The sequence below is a fragment of the Colias eurytheme genome, chromosome 31 (genome assembly GCF_061535395.1).
Source record: "Colias eurytheme isolate Ceu_HAF_F1 chromosome 31, ilColEury1 Martin Lab GWU primary, whole genome shotgun sequence".
Taxonomy (NCBI): domain Eukaryota; kingdom Metazoa; phylum Arthropoda; class Insecta; order Lepidoptera; family Pieridae; genus Colias; species Colias eurytheme.
This window is the reverse complement of record NC_143010.1, coordinates 4,797,637-4,817,154: the sequence shown is the minus strand read 5'-3', so window position 1 is coordinate 4,817,154 and position 19,518 is coordinate 4,797,637. Positions and strand designations below refer to the sequence as shown.

Below are 19,518 nucleotides of genomic sequence, written 5' to 3'. Positions count from 1 at the left end.
CAGTAGTTTAGGCGTGATTGAGTAACAGACAGACAGAGTTACTTTCACATTTATAATATTAGTATGGATAGATAGAGGAGATTGTCCCCATTCATTCGAGACCAAACATGACTAGTTTATCTTATTCCGTTCTCGAGATATTTGGACCTAGGCCCGTATTAATTAAATCGGAGTAGTATGCGCTTACGTAACATTTTGAGCTATAAACAAAACTTGAGCCGTCACATTGGTGTTGCGTTATCAGCTGAGTTTAGCGTTGATTAAACAACACTCGGCTCTTATGAGCGCACTTTTTAACAGCTAGCATGATCGGCTCCCGAATAACAACATTTATATTCCCGCCATTGCTAGCGATCTCATTTGAGACGGTGTTGATATGTGTTTATTATTCAGCAACGATCTCAAGGTGCTGAACTGAACTTGGGACTGTATCCATTGATTTCGTACTCGAACGCGAGTATGAGATCGGTATCGAGAGTATCGAGCTGGGGGAACACGTACCTTCCTTCAATATGAAGGAGACGTGAAAATGAGAACTTTCTTTTTATAAGTAGTATTTAAGAAATTGCATTACAAACAAATTCAACTTAACACGCACATACAATATTGTCAGTATTATCAAAGTAGCCAAGATTAGCATTCTATTGAATAAAGCAGTTTATATAATGTTTATATAAGGGAGTAACTATGGATAGAATTATTGAAACTGTCAAAGCTACACGCTTCCCAACTGCATTGGAGGCGGCAGTGGTCGCGGACCACATGTCTCTATACGCTATCTTGTTGAAGGAATATAACATTCAACCGAACACAGTGCACTCACTATCGGAGTGGCGAAATGCGAACATTGAATTCACAATCACACATCGTACGAAACAATCTCGTAATTAATGAACGACTAGCGAACTAGAAATATTTATAAATTTTTTGCTCATGGATGCATGGATTTGAAATCACATCCCTCGAGCCTCGACGGCCGTGGAGTCAAGCATTATTATTGCAAAGCTATCGCGACGTTGACGTCACCAACGAAATTATTCTAGATAGCTTTAAATTATAACAAATTGAATTGCGCGCCATCTATCTTTTACAACATTAAACCTATATCCAAAGTTTGTAGTAGTACGGTGGCATTTTCATAGATGGCGCTAAAACTAATTTTTAGCAAAATTCTTAACATTATTTGTTGCAAATTAAATTCTCTACAACTTTGGTCCAGCAACTTTTTGACGTAGAACTATAAATAAAAAAGTTATAAGCGAAAATGTTCTGAAATTAGAGCCATATATATTTTTCCATTAAACTTTTTTTTATCATTTTACGAAGAAATGATATCAGTACTCTTTTTGAAGTAAATATTGATAGGAGGTAAATAAAACACAATTTTGTCAGCAAATTTTATTTTCAACGACTTGGCTTGCTTTCCTAGGTATTTTTAAATGCACTGTTTTTATATGCGCCTTCAGAGAACTCGACTGGCTGAAAGTTTTCGCGCAGTACTGGCACTCGAACGGTTTGGATCCTGTGTGTATCTGTGAAAAAATCAATATGTCAAAATCAAATGTCAAATAAGAAAAAAATCCGGCGTTTTCTGTTTACTGTCTATAATTTTGATACTGGTAATTATATTCTTACGTAGTATTTGTATTCTCTTTGAATATACATATGAAAGAAAAGAAAAAAGGTCTCCAAAAATTTCCCACCATGTGTGATAAATAAAAAAATGATTGATTAAGTTATGAATTGAGAATCTTAAAGTTACACATTACTACATTCTTCTACCGGACTTTCCTTAAAATCTGAATTGTCTATTAAAACATAATGTTCATAAAAATCGCCTTTCTATTTTAGAATACATATAAACTGACGTGATTGACTCATTTTATATGTCTTCTTGTGCTTTGTATGCGAGTGTATACAGGGTGTAATCGTTAAGTGTGCACAGGCGATTATTCCGTAACTATTACAGATATCAAAAAACTTTAAACTGATATTGAAAGAACTATACCTAATAAGTAAAATGACAATAATAATTTAAAAAAAAAGACGGGTTGCACTCCGGGAGTGCCGGCAGAAGTGAAAACTTGATTATTAACGTTCAGCATGTTTGATATTTTGGAATGTTATCCGTCTTACAAATGGAATATAAGGGCTAAAAAAAAATCCGTCTTACGCTTTTTCGATCAGGCCACGTGTCCTGACACGAGTTTAAGATTTTATACCCAACGCCGCTAAAGAAGTTTTCACTTCAATAAAACGAGAAATATCCAAAAAGCTTTGTATATTTGTTTGAAGTGCATGTGTGTCAACTCACCGCATAATGTCGATTCAGCGCGGGTTTCTGCGTGAAAGCCTTCCCACAAACGGGGCAAGAGTACGGCCGTTCGCCCGAGTGCGTCCTGTAGTGTATCCTAGCGTGTTCCCGGCAACGGAAGCGCATAGAGCACTGCGGGCAAGCGTACGGACGCTCGCCACTGTGCCGTCGTTGGTGATACTGTAAGGCGGCTGTGGACTGCAGTGTGTGTGTTTTGTAATCAAATCAAATCAAATCAAATTGTCTTTATTTTTGTTGATCGAAGTTTTTTTACTCAGGCTGTGCAGTCCACACAGTGCATTGCGTGCGTTTTGTAGATCGAAGTTTTTTATTCACAAGCAAAATTAATAGAAATTTAGAGCTTGTGTGTGTGTGTGTGTGTGTGTTTAGTTTGTGTCAGTGACTGCGTAGTGTGTAAACGAAGATTTTTAATTAACAAGCAAAATTAATAGATATTTTGAGCTTGTGTGTGTGTGTAGTTTGTGTTAGTGACTGTGTAGTGGGTGTGTATCCTAGCCGCCACTGCCACTGTGCCGCCGTTGGTGGTATTGTAAGGCGGCTGTGGACTGTGTCAAAGTTTTGACGTGACAACGTCTTATAATTCGATAGAGCCGGCTGCACGCACGAAAAAACATGACTCATGCGGCGTTACCTCGCTCTGAGGCGTTCCATGTAAGGCTTGAAGTGCAAGCGAGAGCGCGGAACGAGCGACAAAGAAGCACAATCGGATGTTGTCACGTTCAACTATCGTCAGTAAACCGACTTTACAGACAACCAATTTTTTATACAAAAGCAAAAATCAACAGACATTTGCTGTGTGTGTGTGTGTAGTTTGTGTCAGTGACTGCGTAGTGTGTGTAGATCGAAGCTTTTTATTCACATGCAAAATTAATAGATATTTAGAGCTTGTGCTAAATTTCATTGTAATCGGTTCAGTAGTATTTGCGTGAAAGAGTAACAAACACACACATACACATCCTCACAGACTTTTGCATTTATAATATTAGTAGGACTCATGTATTTAATACCACGAACTGTGTGGAACAAAATATGTTCGTATTACAATTAAACATTTTTAAGTTAAAATTAAAACATAGTATTTTCTAGTGTTTGATTTTACGCGAGTATTATACATTTAGAAATTAAAGACTTTTTAACGGATTTTAAACGCGAGTTATTCATTATATTATTTTCCCGACGTTCCCCCCGTGAACACGCTCGCTGTAAAGTGTTCGGAACGTCGCGTCGGGAAAATAATATAATGAATAAATCGCGTTTAAAATCCGTTAAAAAGTCTTTAATTTCTAAAATTAAAACAATTTAAAGAAACCCTGTATAACTTACCGTACAGTGCTTCCCGCAAGTTTCACACACGATATTCTTATCGTACTTATATCCGAGGTGTACTCTCTTTATGTGTGTTCTCAGTTTTGTCAAATTGAAGAATTTCGATTCACACTGAAAATAATAAAAAAAAATTAAGTGCATCCATATTTCACGATCCTCCACAGAGGCTCCGCGCCTGTTGGTCTTAGCGTGATGATATACAGCCTATAGCCTTCCTCGATAAATGGGCTATCTAACACCGAAATAATTTTCCAAATCGGACCTGTACTTCCTGAGATTAGCGCGTTCAAACAAAAAAACTCTTCAGCTTAATAATATTAGTATCGACATGTGTTATATTTTACTTCTAATAAATAAATATATAATACTCACATGATCACAAGACAGCGTTGTCATAGCTGGTGTCCTTTCAAACTCATGCGCATGAACACGCATGGTGTGCGTGCGCATATGCGAAAATCTATGCGCTTCACTTACATGCTCCTTGCATATTGGGCATGTTGCTCTGAAAAAACATAGATATAGTTAACAAAACACGTTATCCATACTAATATTATAAATGCGAAAGTAACTCTGTCTGTTACTCAATCACGCTTAAACTACTGAACCAATTTGCATGAAATTTGGTATGGAGATATTTTGATACCCGAGAAAGGACATAGGCTACCTTTTATTGCGAAATATGTACCACGGGCGAAGCGAGGGCGAACCTCTAGTAACATATTATTATCATGAAATTTACTGTCAACCGTTTCGTTTCACCCGCGTTCCGAATCCTTACGAAATATTAGAATAAAAAGTAGCCTAAATTACTCCTTATAACATCAGCTATCTGTTGGTGAATGTACCATCAAAATCGGTTCAGCCGTTCCAGAGATTAGCTGGTACAAACACACAGACAGACAAAAAATGTAAATAATTACTACATCTATATGCATTTAGTAAAAAGCGGTAATTTTTATATAACAAACAGACACTCTAATTTCATTATTTGTATAGATATAAAATTCTCGTGTCACGGCGTTTATAATCTATATCACTACATAGTATAAAACAAAGTCGCTTTCCCTGTCCCTATATCCCTATGTCCCTTTGTACGCTTAAATCTTTGAAACTACGCAACGGATTTTGATGCGGTTTTTTTTAATAGATAGAGTGATTCAAGAGGAAGGTTTATATGTATAATAACATCCATTAAATAGTGGAGAAGTACTGTTATTTTTGAGGTTTCTAATGTGATGTCGTAAAAATTACATTTTTTCCGCTTACATTGCAAACGCAGGCTGAACCCTACGAGTTTTATCAAAATAATATACTAAGTATTATACACATTGAAAAGGTCTACAGAAAAGTCCGCAATGGTATATGTCTATCTCACAATACATGTCCACAGAATACATAATAGTAGCTAAACGCTACAGAACGGACACTCTCCGCCTCCCGCCAAAATTAAACTTACCTCACCCCCGCGCGATCAGACATAAAATGGGCCATATTTTTCTGCAAGGACGATACGCAACGAAGATTGACAACATTAATCAAATTGACTTAAAGTAATTTTATTATTTTGGATTTGTGATTATCGTTTTTCGTAGAAAATGGTTAGATATTGTGCTGTTTATGGATGTATTTCATCAGAAAAACGCGAATTTTTTTTTACGCTAGTCACAAATGTGCCAACCATAAAGCTTTAACACACACATTTGCAGTCTCTACAGTGTGACTGTCAAAACGATCATTTTGTATGGAGTGTCCGGGGTGTGACATGTCTGTGGTCTATCTCTTATGGAAAACCCACAATAACTTTTATTTGTCATTTACTTTTTACGACAAATAATGGCTAATTTTCGAAGCGATTTTAACCAATACAGCATTAATCCTTAACCAATTAAATACCTTGAATACATTGTTCATTTAATATAGATCTATATGGCCCTTTACACCGTATGATTTAAGTGAATATTTTCGAAGATATTACAGATTTAAAAATTGCGGGACGTAGCGTTTGCGGCGGTTCCGGCCGGCCGCCCGGCTATCTATTTTATACCCGTGCGAAGCCGGAGCGGAGCGGGCCGCTATGTTTTTATATAAAACGTTCACAGTTTTTCTGTAGTGTATTTAGTATCAGCATTGCACCCGTGCGAAGCCGGGGCGGGTCGCTAGTATGTACATAAAAGAAAGTCGTGTTAGTTATTCCACTTATAACTCAAGAACAGCTGAACCGATTTAGCTGAAAATTGGCAGGGAGGTAGTTTAGAGCCAGGAGAAGGACATTGGAGGGCTAAATATGTACCACGGGCGAAGCCGGGAAGGACCACTAGTTACATATAAAAACTGTCCCCGAAACGGCTTCACCGATTCTGATAAAGTTTTATGTGTAGTATAATAATACTAACCTAGGCTAGTTTTACGGTTATACACACAAAAAAACCCGCCCTGTATGAAAAATAATATTATTTGCATGTTTCTTACCCTTTTCCTTTAAATATATAATGTGCTGCTATAACATGTTTCTTCCACGCGTCCACCGACTTGAACTGTATCTTGCATTCCGTGCAAAAACTATCCGAAATCGGCTCATCCTTTTTCGTGTCCTGGAATGACGTACATTCTTTTAGGATGCATTTGGTTCAATACTCATAATATGATATAGAATTAGAACAATCGTTAAAATAATTAAAAATCCTACCCATAAGTTGCCTGGTAGAAATCGCTTAGTAGCGATAACTTCAAATAACACTTGCGCAAGAGGATAATATACACAATTACACTTGCGCAAGTGGATTATATACACAATAACACTTGCGCAAGTGGGGTATATACACAATAACACTTGCGCAAGTGGGGTATATACACAATAACACTTGCGCAAGTGGGGTATATACACAATAACACTTGCGCAAGTGGATAATATACACAATAACACTTGCGCAAGTGGATAACATACACAATAACACTTGCGCAAGTGGATTATATACACGATTTGACGACGCGGTTGGCGCAGTGGTAAAGTAACTGCCTACTGAACCGACGGTCCCGGGTTCGATCCCCGGTCAGGGCAAATATTTGTGTGAAGAACTCAATTATTTGTTCTTGGGTCTGGGTGTTATTATCTATATATGTATTTATTAAATATTATATTTATCGTCGCCTAGTACCCACAACACAAGCCTTAATTGAGCTTACAGCTGTGGGACTAGGTCGATTTGTGTAATAATGTCCTATAATATTTATTTATTTATTTTATTTATATACAATTACACTCACCACATCACCTCTATGTGCCTTGGCCACGTGCACACGCAGCCCGTACGCGCTGACGAAGCTCGCACCACAAGACACGCATATGTGTTCGCTTGCGTGCAACTTGCGCAAGTGAGTTAGGTAGGAGGACGATTTGCTGTCGATAATTTATTATTATTTCATTTTTTGACATAAATTTATTCCTACCATACAAGGAAATGAAAAGAAATTTAAGATGTTATACGTGACCACGCTCGCTGCAAAGTGTGCGAAACCTTTAAAATCCATTAAAATCTTTAATTACTGAATGTTTCATACTAGCGTAAAATCAAACACTAGAAAATATTAGGACAAGAAATGTTATCGTTATGTCTATACTAATATTATAAAGAGGAAAGGTTTGTATGTATGTATGTATGGTTTTCACGCATAAACTACTGGACCGATTTTGATGAAATTTGGCACAGATAATCTTTAGACCCTGAGAAAGAACATAGGCTACCTTTTATTGCGAAATATGTACCACGGGCGAAGCCGGGGCGGACCGCTAGTATTGAATAAATTGGCTTTATGTATTTAGCCGAACTGCTACATATATCTTGTTTGTGTAAGCTGTTGGTGCTCCAAGTAAATAAATAAATAAATTACACCCAAACACATTTTTTAATATTATACATAAACACCACTCACCGAAATATTTGGCCGCACAATTTGCATAAATACGTGTGCCCGTTGTGCCATTGTTCATGTTCTTTAGCTTGGTGTCTGAAAAAAAATTGTCAAATATTAGTGACTAGCCATGCCCCGCGGTTTTACCTGCGTTGCTACGCTCCTGTTAGTCTTAGTGTGATGATATATAGCCTATAGCTTTCCTCGATAAATGGGCTATGTAACACCCAAATAATTTTTCAAATCAGACCAGTAGTTCCTGAGATAAGCGCGTTCAAACAAACAAACACTTCCGCTTTATAATATTAGTATGTATAGATATGACTAAAATCACATAATACAGATACAATCAGTAGGGAAACTTCATACAAACGTTCGAAATGGCTCACGCACACAAGCAAGCGTATTTACGAGAATCGTAAGGATGTTCTTATATCTGTCAATTGTCATAATACCCTTACGATTCTCGTAAACACGCTTGCTTGTGTGCGTGAGCCATTTCGAACGTTCGCGTTAAGTTTCCCTACTGGTTGTATTTGTCTATTGTGCTAAAATCTTCAAAAATTTTGGTATAATTAGTTTGCGGCTTCGCGTGCACCACAAAATTGTATTTTTCGTGAATTCTTGACGAAGAGACATTTTGACGACGTTAGGTGCGTATATTTATTTGAGAAAAAAACATATTTTAAACTCAACTGATTATACTTTATTAATTATAACACAATTCAATATCCAAATAAGTCAAAGCTCCACTTTTTATTACATGCACATATTCACTTCTAAATAGTTATCACATAGATTTGCCACTAACCACCAGTTCGAAAAACATTTTTTTTTACAAAAAAGAGACGACAAGAAACTCCGTAGTTTACACATATACATACATAAATACTGTCTAGTGTCTGCCCATAAAAGAAATACATTCATAAGTACACTCTTAAAACATAACCCTCCTCGTTACACAGACGGTTAAAAACACACTCACCTAGTATGAGTGAGTTGCTTGCACACGTTACACTCATACCGCCTCGAGTGTGTCGATATAACGTGTGCACGCATGAGTCGCCCGCTCGCGTACCTCAAGTGGCATATTGCACATTTGTGCGCACCGTTTTTCTAGAAATAAATTACATAAATTAGTATAAAGTAGTATATGATTTAATTGAACGTGTTAGTAATTTATATTTCTAGTAAAGCTTATTCTATTCTATAATTATTGTTTTCGTTTTTTTCATTCACTAATCAACACATTTCATTCTCTCGCATCGCATTCATTAATTTCACTCACTAATTCATTCATTTATAGGTCTACCAGAATCTGATGGCATATTTATATTTAAGAAATAAAAGATTTTCATATGGCAACTTATTTGACAACTATCAAATTCGTTGTCAAATTATTTGTCTTTTTTGCAGTTGATGAATAATTTTTAGGATTTTGTCTAAAAAATCTTCGAAAATGTCGAAAAAGCCGCTGCGATCACAAGCAAGAGGTGTTGTTTATAATGTGTATAGAAAAATATTCGATGAAGAAGGGTCAAAAACATCACCATTTTCAATTTTGAAGATTTTATTGGTAAATTGGACTTACCCGTTTTGATACTTTAAATTAAAAAATATTATATGTAGGTAACTATAATATTGTTTGTTGATTAGAATATAATTTTATGAAAACTTATTACAGGAGTTTCCAATACGGCTATTCGTCAAGTCCAAGCTGTCCAAGTCAATTTTATAATGTGTGTATATCTGTTAATACTTACGAAAATAAACATAGTTTTATTTTATTTTTATTTTATTTTATAAATAATTATAAGCAGTCTAGTTTTGATCTACATTATCATTATATCGATATTTTCACATGGCATACTGATAATAAATATACAAATATAGGTATGTGTAAATAATAATATGTATTACCTGTATAAAAGTAATATGTACATGTAAGTATGTACCTACTACCTACTACATAATATTAAGTGGATATCTCATTATTAAGTACATTATTGTCCACTTATGTAATGTGACTAATGATATTGAGGACGAAATAAAAAATAAGCAGTATCAAGATCGTTCAGTCCATTTTCCCTAGGGTTGCACACTCCAAATTTTGATTTCCCTAATTACCATCAGATTCTGGTTTACCTATAATTCTCTAATACATTACAATTTACATTCATTGGCGCCTTCATTCATATCACTCACGAGTTAATACATTCATTTCGTTGACTTATTCATCAACTTCATTCATTCACTCAACTCATATTAATTTACGCGTGTAATTATATCACTCGATAATATTAAAATGTCACCTGTAAACTGTCAAATACTGGCAATAAGAATTTAGAATACATTTCATAAATGGTAGTTTAATACGTTATTCGACGAATAAGTTTTAACCAAGGATTGAAAAATCAGCCCTAAATAATAAAGAATACTTGACTCTTTCATTTATTTCATTCATTCATTCACTAACCTCATCATGTTTGTCCCTATGTTTCCCATACGCGACTGGATCTATAAAGCCTCGGTAACACAAGTTACATTTGTACGGAGAGTTAAGATAATTCAACGATCTTGCTCGAGCCTGCATGTCTGATATTTGTTCGTCTTCAGTCAGTATTATTTCGCGGGCGTCCACTTTTATATCTGTAAAGAATTAAAAATTATTGGAACTATTCTGCATATTTTTTTTTAAACTTTACTAATTAAATTTGGTATCAGAAAAATGTAAAAATATAAGTCTTTTAGACAACTTTTTAAAGAGTCCGTAATATACATATTTTTAAAGTGAAGATAGATGGTTGCTTATTGCTTGAAATTGTAATAGGCCATCCACACGTCTGCCGAACAACGTGACAAACAACGAACACATAGGGACAGAATAAAAAAGGGACGTACTTATTTCCTTCTCGCTTCTCTGTATAGCGCCGTCCCTATGTGTTCGTTGTTTGTCACGTTGTTCGGCAGACGTGTGGATGGCCTATAATACATATTTGAAATCAAATTTTTATAGTATATAATAATTCATACTATACTACCTTTGTTTTACTACGCGGACGAAACCACAATCAAGTATGTAATGACTTTTACACAATTTATTTAATCGTACTTATATTTAAAACGCGAAATTTTGTAAAAAATGTATGTTTATTACCCTTTAACATGAAAACCACTGAACTGATTTTGATGATACTTGGCAATTATGTAGCTTATGTACAATAATAACTCAAACGTATTTCTAATCCTTGCTATTGCCCGAAACCGTGAAGCAGAGCAACATTAATATTTAACAAATCGTTTAAAATCGATTAAAAACTATTCAATTCAAATTATACTGAACTCACCAGCAAATTTAATCCTCTTTTTCTTGCTTTTAGTTTTATCGTTATTTTTATTATTTAATGTACTCAAAGGAACATCGTCTTCCGAATCTGATGGCTTAACATCAGCCGTGTCTGTTAACTTAAAATCTATGGAAGCTGTATCTGAAATAAAAAAAGACGTGTGTCACTCGGGGACTGCCGCGGTAAAGCTATTGCATGCTATGCCTTCAAGCCACACCTCCGTGCCCGTCGGAGTGGGGAGCGTGAGGTTTTTTCGTTACGGAATTTCTCGATTCGGTCCCCGCGCTCAAGGCCCGCGATAGAAGCTATGCAATAGCTTAAAAAATACGTGCCGAGCACACGTGTCAGAAGTGAAACTTCTTTTGCAAGAGCCAAAAAATGCATGGGGACGGGAACTATGCGCGTCTTTCTTTGACTATGCGGGTTTTTTGACTATGCGGTTTTTTTTTGACTATGCGGGTTTTTCTTTGTCTAGGCGGGTTTTTCTTGGATATGCGGGTTTTCCTTGAATATGCGGGTTTTTCTTTAACTATGCGGGTTTTTCTTTGACTATGCGGGTTTGACTATGACTATGCGGGTTTTTTGACTATGCGGGTTTTTCTTTGATAATACGGGTTTTTCTTTGACTATGCGGGTTTTTCTTTGATTATGCGGGTTTTTATTGACTATGCGGGTTTTTCTTTGACTATGCGGGTTTTTACTTGACTATAGGGGTTTTTATTGACTATGCGGGTTTTTCTTTGACTATGCGGGTTTTTCTTTGACTATGCGGGTTTTCTTTGACTATGCGGGTTTTTATTTGACTATGCGGGTTTTTCTTTAATTATGCGGGTTTTTATTGACTATGCGGGTTTTTCTTTGACTATGCGGGTTATTAGTTGAATATGCGGGTTTTTTTACTATGCGGGTTTTTCTTTGGCTATGCGGGTTTTCTTTGACTATGCGGGTTTTTCTTTAACTATGCGGGTTTTTCTTTGACTATGCGGGTTTAACTATGACTATGCGGGTTTTTTTGACTATGCGGGTTTTTATTTGACATTGCGGGTTTTTCTTTGTCTAGGCGGGTTTTTATTTGACTATGCGGGTTTTTACTTGACTATAGGGGTTTTATTGACTATGCGGGTTTTTCTTTGACTATGCGGGTTTTCTTTGACTATGCGGGTTTTTCTTTGACTATGCGGGTTTTTTTGACTATGCGGGTTTTTCTTTGACTATGTGGGTTTTTTTTAACTATGCGGGTTTTTCTTTGACTATGCGGGTTTTTCTTTGTCTAGGCGGATTTTTTCTTGGCTATGCGGGTTTTCTTTGACTATGCGGGTTTTTCTTTAACTGTGCGGGTTTTTCTTTGACTATGCGGGTTTTACTATGACTATGCGGGTTTTTTTGACTATGCGGGTTTTTCTTTGACAATGCGGGTTTTTCTTTGTCTAGGCGGGTTTTTATTTGACTATGTGGGTTTTTACTTGACTATGCGGGTTTTTACTTGACTATAGGGGGTTTTATTGACTATGCGGGTTTTTCTTTGACAATGCGGGTTTTTCTTTGACTATGCGGGTTTGTTTTTGACTATGCGGGTTTTTCTTTGAATATGCGGGTTTTTCTTGACTATGCGGGTTTTTCGTTGACTACACAAGCAAACCTGCTGGCAGAAAGACAGTTAAATAATAATTACCATCCAATTCAATTTCAAATTCCTCTTTAACGTCTGTTTCCTCTTTTAATGATTCAGTCTCGTTAATTATAATAACTTTATCCAAAATAACATTTTTCAAATTAAATATATTATTGTGTTTCAATCCTTGCTGTTGTATCTGTAAGCAAAAATTTTAAAATGTTAAAGATATCACTACATAGTATAAAACAAAGTCGCTTACTCTGTCCCTATGTCCCTTTGTATGCTTTAATCTTTAAAACTACGCAACGGATTTAGATGCAGTTTTTTTATTAGATGAATGCATTTTGGATGAAATTTGGTAAAAGGATAGTTTAATATCTGACAAAGGACATCTTGGAAAGGTAGGTTATCTATACTAATATTATAATGTTGAATAGTTTGTGTGTTTGTTTGAATGCACTAATCTCAGGAACTACCGGTCCGATTTGAAAAACTCTTTCTGTGTTAGACAGCCCATTCATCGAGGAAGGCTATAGGCTATACATATATCATCACGCTAAGACCAACAGGAGCGGAGCCACGCGGGTGAAACCGCCGAGCGCAGCTAGTATATTATAAGTGATAATTATAAATACAACAGATATTTTGTTTTTGTTTTTTGTCTGTTGATATTGAATAGGCTTCAAAAGTACTGGACCAATTTTGATGATTTTTCACTAAGAGAAAGCTTCTTTATGAGGAAGTAAGTGGCTATAATTTGTTTTGTTTTTATCTCTTTACTTACCACTATATTTTTATGTGCAACTTGATTAAGTAAATCATTTGATTTGATCGCTTGTAACATAAAATTATAACTCTTCTTAAGCACTGAGTAGCATATATAACATACATTTATTATGTTTTCATTTATCTGAAATAAAATAAATAAAATTGAAAGTGAAACCTATACTAATATTATAAAGCTGAATTGCTTGTTAGTTTGTTTGAACGCGCTAATCTCGGGAACCAATTTGAAAAATTCTTTTGGTGTTAGATAGCCCATTTATCGAGGAAGGCTATAGGATATATCATCTCGCTGAGACCAATAGGAGCGGAGCACTGCGGGTAAAACCGCGAAGCACGGCTAGTGTTATATGTATGTAGGGGAACATAGAAACTTCCCCGTTTTAAAGTCGGTTAATAAAAAATGCACTCACGTCATAATTAATCAGTTTTTCATAAAATCCCTTTAAATACGACTTTTGCAAGTCGTACATTTTAACATCTACTGCGAAACATATTCGGCAAAAACTCGTCATTTTCAAAAATATTGTTGATATCCTTGATATAATATTATCAACCTTGCAGTTCAATACATACTATTCTAGGTTTTATTCACTCCGTTTTAATATAATAAAATACACATAATATTGTGCAAAGCAAATGAACAGCTATAATTATTTAGAACCGTTTTTTATTACGATTCTGTTTTCTTTCTCACATAGGTACTTAAAAATATATATACAGTGAACCAGTTTAGACAGTCTTAGTCATAACACTCGGTGCCTTATTTACACGTTTTTATGATAAGATAATTCATTTAAAACTAGTAAAATGGAAACGCCGCATTTTATGTATGTTTTTGTTTATATTTTATGGCTTTTCGATGCGAAAATATATTTTAGAAATGTCAAATGTCAGATGTGAAGATTTTTTAATATATAATAGCTGCTGCGGATTCGAGGCATTTCGTTAAGTATACGCCAGCGTGTACCCACAAACAACACAATATGTAGAAATAATTAAGTTCACACTTAACGAGTTGGCATAGTAAATTACACATTACATATTTACAGTATTCTTATTTCTTTTGACTTTAAAATATTAATGGTGCAAAAAGTTTGATATCCATACAACACAAACATGGAAAAAAACTAAAATGTTAACTTTAGGGTTGCCTTCTCTCAAGTATTTCCCCATAAATATGTAAATTATTCATAATAACGCAACTATGTCATTCTTTTATTTAGAATAATAAAGATTGCTTTTACTTTTCATATATTTTTAATTCATGTTTAATCTCCCGAATCTTTTTATGGTTTATACGATTGAAAAGTACTACTCTACTTGTTTTATTAGTTGAATATTAATTAACTTAGATAATGTTTCATATTTATTACAATTACGTGGAACTGGAGTATGACGTTAGCAACATTTTAACTTTAACTGTCAAGTAAATGTCACGAAATTCGAAAATATTTTTCTGATTACAGATTGAAGCTGTTAATTATATGAAAATATTATTTATTAAAAATGACTGATACTTATTCTAAACCAGATTTATCCAACGAGGATTTGAATTTAGTGTGCCGGGCATGTCTATCTTCTTCTGGTGTATTAAAGAACATGATGGAATGGGGGCTTGTACAAGATTTTTATAAGCTGACAAACATAATGGTATGGTGTTGTTTATATTTAACAAGTAGATTATAGAAAATACTTTATTATTATTTAAAATGCAGTCTGCGTAATATGTCTAAAACTTAACAAGGAAAGCAATGTAAAATCGGATCTTACAGTCAATGAAAAAGCAAATGAGTTATGTGAATCTATATTAATACTAGCGGTCCGCCCCGGCTTCGCCCGTGGTACATATGAAAAATAGATGTTGGCCGATTCTCAGACTTACCCGATATGCACAGAAAATTTCATGAGAATCGGTCCACCCGTTTCGGAGGAGTATGCAGACTAACATTGTGACACGAGAATTTTATATATGTATAAGATTATAAAGGTTTGGTGTTAGATAACCTATTTATTGAGGAAGGCTATATATATCGTCACGCTAAGACAGCAATGCGGGTAAAACCTTGGGGCACGGCTAGTAAAAGATAAAGCTGTTATTTTGAAGTGAAACTTCTATACGCGTTGAGAGTTAAATTTTAAGTTCGCGTTATGCCAATACCGTCACGTCATGGAGTAAGGTGACTATGCTTGCGTGATAATATATAATATATCCTATAGCCTTCCTCGATAAATGGGCTATCTAGCACCGAAAGAATTTTTCAAATCGGACCAGTAGTTCCTGAGATTAGCGTGTTCAAACAAACTCTTCAGCTTTATAATATTAGTATAGATCACTATATAGCTTATATTATTAGATTGTTACTAAGTATATAATATACATAATTTTATTTCAGGTTTCATCGATAGAAGGTATATCACATTCGATATGCATGTCTTGTGAGGATATGTTGTTAAGATGCAGTAACTTTAAGAAACAGTGTGAACAATCAGATTTATTGCTGAGGGATACAGTGAAGGTAAGTTTATTTACTTGATACATATGATTTAAGGAACAAAAAATATAATTGATAAATGATTTCTTAATTTTAATGAAAATCAAAATTGTATATGTATTTGTAATAATCCCTACTAATATTATAAATGCGAAAGTAACTCTGTCTGTCTGTTACGCTTTCCCGCTTAAACCTCTCAACCGATTTTGATGAAATTTGGCACAGACAATCCTTAGACCCTGAGAAAGAACATAGGCTACCTTTTATCAAATCACCACGCGGGTGAAGCCGCGGGCGGAAGCTAGTTATAAATATGATGTGGTACTAAAATTGTTAAAATTGTTGTGTGTAATATGTTAATGTTACATTATTTATTCATTTATCAAAGATAAAAAACTCTTTTTTTCAATAAATAATTAGCTAGGCCAAAAATCTGATCCTGTTTAAATTTAAAAAACAAGATATAACATGCATTCAAAAGTTGTCAAAAATGTCCGGTTGGTACTGTTAACTGTATAAACCATTCATTCAATTTAACACCTTATTTTGTTGCAGTAATGTTCAAAGTCCTTTGTATAGCTAATTAAAAAACTCTGCCTACTACACATACAAGCAGAGTTTGTCTTCGGAAACTTTTTTGAACTAGTTATTCTAGTTGTTTATTGTATATCAATGATTATACATCTTGATATATCTCATTTATTATCACACGAGCTTTCCACCCGCAGCTTCGCCCGCGCATTCAAAGAAAAACCCGCATAGTTCCCGTTCCCGTGGGATTTCCTTGATAAAACCTATCCTATTTCCCGGGATAAAAAGTAGCCTATGTCCTTTCTCGGATATCAAAATATCTCTATACCAAATTTCATGCAAATTGGTTCTGTAGTTAAGGCGTGATTGAGTAACAGACAGACAGACAGAGTTACTTTCGCATTTATAATATTAGTATGAATTTCAAAATATCTCTTATTTATTTTAACATTTATTTTCCTTCCAGAAAAAGAAGTGCATACAAAATCTGCAAGAAGATATACCTCAAGAGAACACAGTTTCCTTTATTATGCAGGAAAATAAGTTAATCATTACTATTGTTGCGCCAAATACAAATGAAAAGATATTCTTTCCATGCCCTCACAGTTGTCACGATACATTCTTAAAGAAAACGGATCTTTTGAACCATTTAGTGAAATCACATCAAAGGAACCAAGAATTCGTCATCGAACAGAGATTTCACTGTAGTATTACAGAATGTTCGTACCACATAAACTCGAATAAAAATAAATATTTTAGTAACAGAAAGTTTTTGAACCAACATGTAAATAAAGTGCATAAAGAAAAGAATATAACTTGCAATCTATGTAACTTTAAATTCTCGACGAATACAGATTACAATCGACACGTAAAAACGTGTAATTACGTGTACTTGTGTCAAATTTGCGACAAAAAATACACGACCAATGATAAATTATTAGTGCATTTGATGAGAAAGCATCCTGATTTACACACACAGTATAAAAACGAGAGAAAAAGGGAAAAAAAAGAATCGGAATCACTAACAGAAGTGAAAAAAGCAAAAACAGAGGAGAAATTACTAGATTACATGTGCGATAGTCCAAAACGGTCGTTCGCAACTCAAACGCTAGAAGAGAGTATAAAGAATGACGTCACGTTGTCATGGCAACCGGAAATCGAGACAAAAAAAGACGAGATATCAACACAGACCGTGTTTGAAGACCTTCTATCCTTAAAATCACAAACAAGCGAAGATTCTATATTCTGTTCAGAAACTGTATCACTATCGGACATTCAAACTCAAACGTTTCCTGTGGAGTTTGGTTTGATACGTTCAAACAAAGAAACGATAACGTCAGAGACGCAATCCCCTGATTTGAGTATAAAAGAAACACAAACGTGTCCTTGCTTATATGAAACTAAAACAAACGAAAGGGTGTCTCCTACTTCGAGTGCATCTTTTTCTAATTGTATATCAACGGAGACTCAGACGTTAGATTTGGATGAAATTTTGAGATATTGTTCGGCGGAAACGCAAACGTCGTTTGATGATTTATTGGCGAAGGATTGTCTTTGATGGAGTGATGTGGAATAAAATTAAAATCTATATGTATCTATACTTCTATACTAATTCAACCTATGATATATAAAAAAGCTAGATACGTTACCCGCTCTCTATTTTGGCAAGAAAAAACTCAGCTAAGTGCCCGAGTTTCACTTAGTCACGCACCATTCAGCGGCGTGGCTGGACGTTCTTTTTATATTTTAATCGGCAGTTGTTATTACGAAGTACATGAGTGAGACATGTATTATGTCTCGTGCGTGAGAGTGAAAGAGAGAACAACTGTATTGGTGATAATGCGTTAGTAAGTAGGTATGTATTAATTACGCTGTTTTTTAGTGCAATGATGTTGGCGTATGCCGCGTCTACTAGTATAATAGAGTCATTGAATTCAACGGCCGGCAAAATTCATCAGTAAACCGCCCGCTCCTTTGTCGGTTTTAGTATTTAAAAAAAAAAAAAAATATAAGTAATAAAGCTGTAGAATTTGTTTGTTTGAGCGCGCTAATCTCAGAAACTACTGGTTCAATATGAAAAATTCTTTCGGTGTTAGATAGCCCATGTATCGAGGAAGGCTATAGGCTATATATCATCACGCTACGACCAACAGGAGCGGAGCCACGCGGGTGAAACCGCGGAGCGCAGCTAGTTAATCAAACCAGGAGGAATTTATTTATATGTCATCTACTTAATATTATGTACATATATAATTTTCTCTCATTGCTGAGTGTGTTTTTAATATAAATATATTATTACTAGATTTCCGCCCGCGGCTTCGCCCGCATAGTTCCCGTTCCCGTGGGATTTCCGGGATAAAACTATCCTATGTGTTAATCCAAGTTACCCTCTATATGTGTGCTAAATGTCATTGTAATCGGTTCAGTAGTTTTTACGTGAAAGAGTAACAAACATCCATATATCCATACATCCTTACAAACTTTCGCCTTTATAATATATATAAGATATTAGATTTAAGTGTGTCTAAAATCTGTGGACAGAATAAATTGAACGATGTAATATTATTTGCAGTTTTTCATTTTCTATGAATTAAAAGATTAGAATTAGAAGATTAGATTAACAATTTTAATGCTCTGAATTCAGTTTATACATTGTTACATCTTATCTTATATATAAAATTCTCGTGTCACAATGTTAGTCTGCATACTTCTCCGAAACGGGTGGACCGATTCTCATGAAATTTTCTGTGCATATCGGGTAAGTCTGAGAATCGGCCAACATCTATTTTCCATAACCCTAAGTGATAAGAGTAAGGCAAAACAACGTTTGCCGGGACAGCTAGTCATATATGTATATTTTCAGCTCTATAGGTAAGGTATAAACGATATTACCCAAAAATAGGGAACATTTTGTGTCTTCTATTGATATTCATTATAATAATGATTAAAAATATATGTATGTGTCGCAGTCGGATTGTATAATCCGCCGTATTACAAACGGTCGGCATTTTGTAATATGCCGAAAATTCGTAATCAGTAATTTTTGGTTTGGATAAGGGGGTGGGTTAGGTTAGCCCTTAAATTGTCACCCCTAGATAACTTGTGTTTATAATGTCCAAATTTGGAGGATGTGTTGGAATTAGGATAGAAAAGAGGAAAATGAAAAAAAAAATT

The 19,518-nt window shown here is 34.9% G+C and overlaps 2 protein-coding genes across 2 annotated transcripts; one reads left to right on the top strand and one right to left on the bottom strand.

Annotated features, from left to right (window-relative positions):
• Positions 1 to 1,388: 1,388 nt before the first annotated feature.
• On the bottom strand, positions 1,389 to 14,174 carry LOC149895583 (uncharacterized). The gene is made up of 13 exons (XM_090118906.1): positions 13,732 to 14,174; positions 13,320 to 13,445; positions 12,593 to 12,731; positions 10,921 to 11,061; positions 10,050 to 10,222; positions 8,559 to 8,689; positions 7,595 to 7,669; positions 6,929 to 7,061; positions 6,134 to 6,255; positions 4,034 to 4,166; positions 3,659 to 3,772; positions 2,315 to 2,512; positions 1,389 to 1,532 (listed from the first exon to the last, which is right to left on the bottom strand). The coding sequence occupies exons 1-13, from the start codon at positions 13,831 to 13,833 to the stop codon at positions 1,389 to 1,391; spliced, it is 1,731 nt and encodes a 576-aa protein (XP_089975032.1). The 5' UTR covers positions 13,834 to 14,174.
• A 572-nt stretch (positions 14,175 to 14,746) lies between these two features.
• On the top strand, positions 14,747 to 18,664 carry LOC149895582 (uncharacterized). The gene is made up of 3 exons (XM_090118883.1): positions 14,747 to 14,971; positions 15,715 to 15,837; positions 16,811 to 18,664. Exons 1-3 carry the CDS (start codon positions 14,828 to 14,830, stop codon positions 17,900 to 17,902), a joined length of 1,359 nt encoding a protein of 452 aa, XP_089975009.1. The 5' UTR covers positions 14,747 to 14,827; the 3' UTR covers positions 17,903 to 18,664.
• The last annotated feature ends 854 nt before the right edge of the window (positions 18,665 to 19,518 follow it).